Genomic DNA, 8,357 nt, shown 5'->3' with positions numbered 1-8,357 from the left:
TTTGAGTGTATATATCGGTTAAGTATTCCATATTTGAGCAATTTGACTACATGTGTCTCAAAAGTTAGTACCAATTAAACCGATATTTTACGCACTCTTATTGTAGTAACAATTAAATGAAAATAAGGAAATGAACTGCAGCGAAGTAACATGTATTTGAATATATTGACTCTACAATTTCTTGAAATTCTCACAGTTACTTATTCTATATGTATCAAAGTGTTTTGCGAAAGTCTCGGTTTTAGTGTTCTCAGACCTCAATAGAAAGTGATGCTGCAATAATAAATACAATAAAATTTCTGTACACAATAAGTTTTAGTACAGTTAATGTTTTAAGACTGCGTGAGTATATCCACACACTTAACTGAATGTTACGTTGATGGCAAAATGATATGCAGCATGTCCGGTTAAAATTGTTCATTTTGAGTGTAACTCCTTTTGGGGTCTCTTGAATTATATATGAAATTTCAAAGAAAAGGTAATATGTCTTAGTTTTTATATGCACTGGATACTATAGAGGATAATTACATGTTAATACCGATGTACTGCAAATTTTAACATATTGGATATGTCACATCATCGTGTAAATGTCGTATATCGGAGAACCCCCAATCTAGGGCCTCTTAGTCTTTAATTTCACTTGAAAATTACATTTATACCTCAAGTTATATTATATAATTGAATCTTTCCACTCTATTGTATATTTAAGTCAGATTTACCTTAAACTGTAATTTAAACAACATTTTACTTTCATTATTATTTCTGATCACGTGCACCCCTTTTGGGGCCTCACGAAAACTTGAATACGGATATTTGAGCCTGGTATCCACCCTGGCTGAATTTCATATACCCCAACGAACATTTTGACGTATGATACCATATTGTACTAAAAAATGCCTACGGATTTTTTTCTCGAGGCTTTCGTCAACTGTCTATAATGACAGTCGGCTATTTCCGTACGATTAAAATATTCTCCGTACGAGAATTCGGCATTCTTCGGCTATAACTTCATAAACAACAGAAGAATGCCGAAATGTAATACGGATAACACGTAATTTCACGGAAACAGCTGATTGACATTACGTGTCTACTACATAAAATTCAGTGTATGTCCTTTTAATGATACAGAACAAATTACAGTCACAATGTCAATAGGGAATGAATCGCTAAGCTCAGGACGATATAATGACACAGCGGGTTACATGGCATTCTCCATTCTTCGCAACTGGCATCATCACTGCACGTGTGTATGTTATCAGTAAGTGAAAACGTTCATTCTAAAATTCAGTCAAGTAGAAATCAGTCAACTCCAGTTAGTGTAAGTTTTGTCATCTTGTCAATATATATATATTACATTACTTAGTCATTCGCCATACTTGTTTTCAGAGTCGCCTACATTCCATTTGTTTATGGTACCTGGGGTTTTAAAAGAAGGAGAAACCGTTAACATTACTTGCGTAGTGAAAAATGGCAGGCCTGCTCCTAAAGTACATATAGACGTTTCTGGTACGGAAGTGACATCTGCTGTCCAGACGGATTATTTCAATTCTTCCACCTCTTTAAACACTAATACTGTCTCCCTGACAACATTCGAGCCAATCTGGAACAGAGAAAACATCACATGTTGTCGTTACAGTGAATGGTACAAGATCACCAGAGAGTGTTCCCCGCCAAAACAGGTCAATTTTTTGTGTAAGTATATCATTCATATAAAGGCCTAACAAAACGCCGAAATGGTCTTACGTCATATGTTAATATTCGTGGACATATTCAAGTTTTCCGATGAATATTAGTGCATTTCACCACAGCGTCATATGCTCCTTTAATCGGAATTGTAACGAAAACAGTTATTATTCAGTGTTATTTCAGTATGATTGAGTGGGAAATTTAGTGCGATAGAAAAAAGATAAACCTGTTCAAGTCAGCTTTGGCGTTTGTTACCCGAGTGACACAAAAAGAAATACTATACGCTTATCATAATTAATCACTATTTCTTTTTCTTAACTTTAGATGCGCCTGTTGAATTCAACATATCTGGTTCAGTATTGAATATTTCTGAAGAAGAACAGGCATATGTAAAGTGTTCAGTCAAAAGCTTACGCACCTTCAACCTTTCATGGGTGGAACATACTGATGATGGAAACATGTATCAAAAGCACTGTCTTATGAAAACAGACTGCGTGATAGTAATTGATGCGTATCGTATTTCACAATGGCATTTGAATTGCCAGGCCAGCTCTTTACAGACAACCGATAAGAAAACATTGACAGTTAACATTTATGGTAATCACTTTATTTACTACCTGTTTTGAGACATATCTAAAATATGTTAAATTATTAACGTAAAATTTGCACTTATTTTATATCAATAATCGTACAATTAAACTTCATAAAAAGACATTTTTCTTTCTTCAAAATTCAATATACCTTCTGGGATATCAAACTTCAGGTATCAATGAATACCTTCATGCCATAGTGGTTATATGCAGTGACAACAATTACGGGTGATATATCGTGTGTGCAGGTAAATCTATAGATAACTCGCGTAGCCTTTTCCCAACTATCTTCATAGAATAATTAATTAATGTAATATGCTTATAATTTTAGTACATTACAGAATAAAACAGGTTAATCCTTTAGATAGCGTTAAACTTAAATCCGATACTAGATATAGGAGTAAGTATAAACTGTGATTGTTTTCCCCTAATCAGTTTATTTACTTTCTAATTCAGAGAAAGCTGAGCAACGTTTCAACATCCAGGATACCTCTGGTTATTGGGGCAACTCGTTTATCTGGATCATTATAAGTTCTTTTTTAACTGCTGTCCTTATTGGTGTATTCATCGCATGTCTAGTTGCAATAAAGAAACTGAAGACCGCTAAAGGTATAACAAGTTGAATTTTGACGATATGTCACCGAAAACAACTTGATTTAGAATTAAAAAAGATTTACTTTTTTCTCTTGAATATGAACTAAAATTGGTTTCAGAATGAAGAAGTGCATTTTCTTGCTTTAATAATAAGGAAGCTGGATAGAAATGTAGGTGAAAATTAAATCTAATTGATTATCATTTACGATGGGTATTATGAGCGCTACAGTGTGTGCTACGAGCACATGAAATACAGCTTACAAGTATTCTTACATATATCATATGTCTTGTACAACAAATATAAAGTGAGAATTGCATTCATAAGAAAGTGAAGAGAATCTTAATCCTATTCCACTATTTATCAAATTAGCAAACGCATTCTCATTCGCGACATACTCTAAGCTTTATAAGCATAACTGGTCAATATTTTAAATATTAGGTAAGTAGACGTGATATACTTACTGGCTCTATTACGGTTTTCCTATCATTATAATGCTGTAAATACTGAAATTTTTGTAAGTACATGTATTCGTTTATATGTACCTAATAAATTCTGAAAGGTAGATCCATCGGAAGCACCGAGAACAAGGCAAGCAGTGAAAATTGCAGACTCGGTTTTACTGAGTGTTCATGAGCAGTAATGGAAAATGCAACACTGCCCACACCCCCTAGCACCGGCTTAAGCATTATTTAATCTTCAAATCTAAATGAGATGAAATCAATGATCCCAAAGGACCAGAAAATATAACAACACTGAGATAGAATGAAATAGATTACTATCATGCAACCAAAACCTGGCCTCATTCTGTTTCACTTACCGAATTTCAAATAGGGTTTTCCGCGGATATTCCGGCCGTAGTTATGGTATCTAGCTGATGGTAAAAACTTCTTGAAATTTGAATATAAGAGTAGTAGTTACAGCCTCGAAGTACTTTGTATTACTGTTGCCTTTCAATACAGGTCTTACTATATATATTTCCGCAAAATACAATTTAATCATTGTTGATTCATATTGAAAAGAAATATGCTTCGCGGTGTAATTTTGTAAAAGCGCAAAATTTTACTTTTTCTTTATTTAGAGACTATTCTACCATAAGCAAAAACCTAGTCCTGTTCTAATATAGCCAACATCTCCGGCTACTAATGATTAATCAACAAGGACTGACTTTAATCATTATCGAAGATCTATCCAAAAGTATTACGACGTATCAAAACTAATTTCTCAGATTTAGATGCATCATTTTAAACATATGTTTACGACAGAGAGATGCTTCGATAGGTTATACATCTAGCAAGAACGCAACAAAGCAAAATATTGGCAGAATTTGTTTGACTGTCTATTCATGTGAGGTAATAGATTGTGAAACGCCCTCTAGCACCGGATTAAGCGGAATCTCTTATTGCCTTAAGCCAGAATTGACTCCATGATTCCAAAGGACCAGAAAACATAAAGACAAATTATTGTCCAAGATAATATTGAAGGTTAACATATTACTTGCAAAACGTTTACGATTTATTTCCAGCACAATCGGAAGCAAATCAAGTGAGGCACAGAGGAAATGTTGGTGGAACGAGGTTTGTATGTTAAAATTTCCTAAATCGCTTCAGTCGTCTTTGAATCTTAACTACAGTCAAACCTGTGTTACAGACCACCTCTGAACAGAGACCACCTGGCTCTAAAGACCACATGTTTTGTATTCCATTTTAACATTTTCAGTGTATTTTAGCCTGTGAATAAGGACCACCTCCCAATAAAGGCCACATTTTAGCTCTCCCAAGGGTGGTCTTTATAGACAGGTTTGACTGTAAATACTTATTAATAGACCGAAACATGCATGTTATACCCTACCCCTAGGTATTCTATAAGAACCATGGTCATGAAGGGGAAAATATACTAACCCATTTCAATCGCGCATTTCATACATAAAGCACGCAGTTCGGTAAATGTGTACTGTGGATATCAAACAAGTCGTAATTTATCTTCCATTGTGTACCGGTCACATTTCTTCAATATTTTTTATCTTACAAAAACAACGCGTAGTTTATAGTTATTTCAACGTTACACAAAAAACTTGCTTGACCTTCCCTGGTGAAGTTCCGTTCTACATTACAAAACCATTCTGATTGGCTGTTGTGAAAATATATGTCAATCGTCATTTTACTACACGTGTTCGCTAATATGTGAAAATGCAGCATAAATGTGCAAAATAAATAAAAATAACAGAACAGATGTAGACCAATGTATGATTTCAAATTAAAAATCATATACAAGATGAATTTCATTCATCATTTCGAGTTTTGGTGTAAAATTGTGAATTTTTTATAATTCTGTTTTTGTTTGTTTACATTTCGCCAAACATGTGCACACTGCCGTGACCTCTAGACCGGATGTTCATTAGGGAAGTTCACGCAAGTGTTTTTCTGTAACGTTGACGAAAGCATAAAATATGTTGATAATCTCAGCAATATGGAATATTGAGACAATGTGACTGGTGCACGTTGGAAGATAAATTATCGCTTGTTCAATATACTAGGTACCCATTCACCGAACTGAGCGTTTAAGTTGAAAAAAGTACGATTGAAACGGGTTAGTATGTTTTCCCGTTCATGACTATGGTTCTTATAGAATACATAGGGGTAGGGTATAACATGTACAGAGGCATTTTCTTTCTGGTCTGGTGCCAGTGGATAGGTCATATAGCGAGTTTCCAGCCTTAATGGTGGAGGAAGACCCCAGGTGCCCCTCCGTGCATTATTGCATCACGAGCGGGCACCTGGGTAGAACCACCGACCTTCCGTAAGCCAGCTGGATGGCTTCCTCACATGAAGAATTCAACGCCCCGAGTGAGGCTCGAACCAACATCGATGAGGGGCAAGTTATTTGAAGTCAGCGACCTTAACCACTCGGCCACGGAGGCCCCTACACAATTATTATTCTGTTGTAAATAATAAGTACTTGTATTTTTCACATATGAATGTGAACAATCAAGTAACGTTCCTTGTTGCTTTGAGCAAAGCATGCTTTATTGCACAAAGTAAAAAGATTCTTTTTTTAATACAACATAGCTGATAATTATAAACCCTGATGAAACAAATAGCTCATTTATAATTGTCTGTGTCAGGCTAACCAAAAATAGTCATGAACACCGGGAAAAATAGCGAGCAGCATAAATCGGAAAACCAGATATTACAATGATCCTCAAAACACATTACGTTTAGGGAAGAAATGTCCAATGTCAGTAATTTGTGACTTCAAGTGGTATTGCAACAAACAGGTTGTTTGTTTTTCTTACAACAAAGTGCTATGTGCTGTGACGATAAAAACTGAACAATAACCTATACGTAAATTGTATCTTCTCAACAAACATCAAAAATAGAATAAAGTGACAATCTCAAACAGTCTGATAACTAAATTTAAACAGTTTCATATCAATTCAACAATATGTTTTAAACCGAAAATACAAAGATTGCTAAGCTAAAATATGAGTCTTCTTGATGGTGCAGATCGAAAACAGGACAATTCAAGTTCAACAATACAATGTTCAATAAATTAGATTACACAAATGCATCACATTCACAGGCATTGTAGATTGATAGCATATTGTTGTGTTTTCAGCTTGATTTCTCAGTAATTAACTTTTAAAATTCAAGCAGGAACGATGTAGAACTGGAAGATCGTGTGTATGAAAATTCAAGCAGGAACGATGTAGAACTGGAAGATCGTGCGTATGAAAATTCAAGCAGGAACGATGTAGAACTGGAAGATCGTGCGTATGAAAAATTGAATGATACCAGGCATGCAACTGGGCAATCGGAAACATTTTATTCTCAATTATCTTCATAGACTCGCCAATAAGAAATAGAAAGTATTGATCTAGTGATAGCAATAGACAGGTCATGTGTCTTGAGAAAAAGTCAAAATGTAATTAATATCCCTATCTCACATGCAATTTGGGGAAAATGTCCAACAAAATATTGTCCTAGCTGTTGAAATGGACAGAAATAGTTAACTTTTTGAAGTATATTGACTTGACCAAAGATTAACATTTCTTAATTATGTGAAGAACGTCAGTCCAACATGTATTTTGAAGATAGAAATACCCTATTTATCTACAAAACATTGTACATACAAGATTTGTGAATAACCCTTTCTTGTAATACAATGAGCCTATATTAGAAAAACAAAAATTGTATTCATTATGTGGCTTTAAGTAGATTAAAGTACACTGGAAATTTCCATATTTTGATCTCAATTTTACAACACAAATAGAAAATTTTAAATATAATATTATGTACTTGTAGAGATGTATAAGAATGCATGTACAATTTTGAAATCACATTTGAATCAGCATGTAGGAATAGAAATGGAAAATTATTGTTCTAAATAAAAACCATCAACTGTGTTATATCACTTGACAAGCTTAATTACGGCGAACAACTTACCCTTGTATCATACTGAGAGGGTTGAGGGTTGGGAGCTTCAAACAATTGTAATGAACACTGGATAGAAATGCTGTTCACACAAATCCATAGCGTATTTTTACTTTCAGAAACTTTAAGGTATTAGATCCCTAATAGTAATGTTTACAAAATGGCATTTGCTTTGTATATTCTTAAAGATGACCGTGTTTCGCACTTTTTTTCAATTTTCAAACAACATTTACCGTGCCGTTTTTATATAGTTTGTATAACTTATAGTTTCTCCTCAAGCTCAACTAGAGACGAATTTGTGATGGCCACTACTGAGAACGTTTGCAGAGAACTCATCTTACCATTAATTTCAATAAAAGAAACATCAAACTATTGGTAAACAATTATAAAACACAAAATAAATATCAATATCATTTTTTCTAGGGTGCCTTAAGTAAACGGATTTAATGAGACAGAATTCTTACTTCAACTTTGAAAAGATAAGGTCGAATCCTGTGTTTCTATTTGAATTTTGCTTATTTCATTCAAAAATAACTTTTGGGCAGACGTAAAACCTACCTAAATTTCTTCCACGATATATAATCTAAAGAGCGAAAGCAAAATAGAGAACTTTTACCGCATGTAACTTAATATTTTAAAGATGTGTAACTCTACTCCTTCTCTTTAAGTAGTAAAATCACTTTGAACAGCAATATCAAATTGATTTTTGTACAATAAATGAATCACATGTCTTAAAAGAAGTAAACACTTACTAGAAAAAAAAAGAAAATAAGGAAAAATCATTGGTTCCAGTAGGGCTTGAACCTACACCCCACCCCCTCTGAGAATTGCAGTAAAAGTAGGTTTATGTTAGGAACTGAATACTTTTCAAAAAGGAGGTACTCTATTTCGCTTCTAATACCTTAAGTGATCTTTAAAGTTAATGTATTCTAAATTATTAGATAAAGTACATATGATTATACATTTAATCTTAATATTGTAATCAGCCCGCCCGCTTAGCTCATGAGGTAGAGCGTCGGTCTACGGATCGCGGGGTCGCGAGTTCGATCCTCGGGC

At 34.2% G+C, this 8,357-nt stretch overlaps 1 protein-coding gene across 1 annotated transcript; it reads left to right on the top strand.

The window, feature by feature from the left end:
• Nucleotides 1-1,185: 1,185 nt before the first annotated feature.
• Nucleotides 1,186-8,111, top strand: LOC128546359 (uncharacterized). Its single transcript, XM_053516796.1, has 6 exons — nt 1,186-1,258; nt 1,387-1,692; nt 2,011-2,283; nt 2,733-2,885; nt 4,394-4,445; nt 6,525-8,111. Exons 1-6 carry the CDS (start codon nt 1,186-1,188, stop codon nt 6,712-6,714), a joined length of 1,047 nt encoding a protein of 348 aa, XP_053372771.1. The 3' UTR covers nt 6,715-8,111.
• The last annotated feature ends 246 nt before the right edge of the window (nt 8,112-8,357 follow it).

The sequence above is a fragment of the Mercenaria mercenaria genome, chromosome 10 (assembly GCF_021730395.1).
Source record: "Mercenaria mercenaria strain notata chromosome 10, MADL_Memer_1, whole genome shotgun sequence".
In the NCBI taxonomy this organism is placed as follows: domain Eukaryota; kingdom Metazoa; phylum Mollusca; class Bivalvia; order Venerida; family Veneridae; genus Mercenaria; species Mercenaria mercenaria.
Note: the sequence above shows the minus strand (reverse complement) of the source record. Positions and strands in the feature narration are given on the sequence as shown.

Coding starts and splice junctions, on each gene's coding strand:
- LOC128546359 (XM_053516796.1), top strand. CDS start 1,186: ATGACACAGCGGGTTACATGGCATTCTCCATTCTTCGCAACTGGCATC. Junction 2,886..4,393: donor GAAACTGAAGACCGCTAAAG/GTATAACAAGTT, acceptor ATTTATTTCCAG/CACAATCGGAAGCAAATCAA. Junction 4,446..6,524: donor GGAAATGTTGGTGGAACGAG/GTTTGTATGTTA, acceptor AAATTCAAGCAG/GAACGATGTAGAACTGGAAG.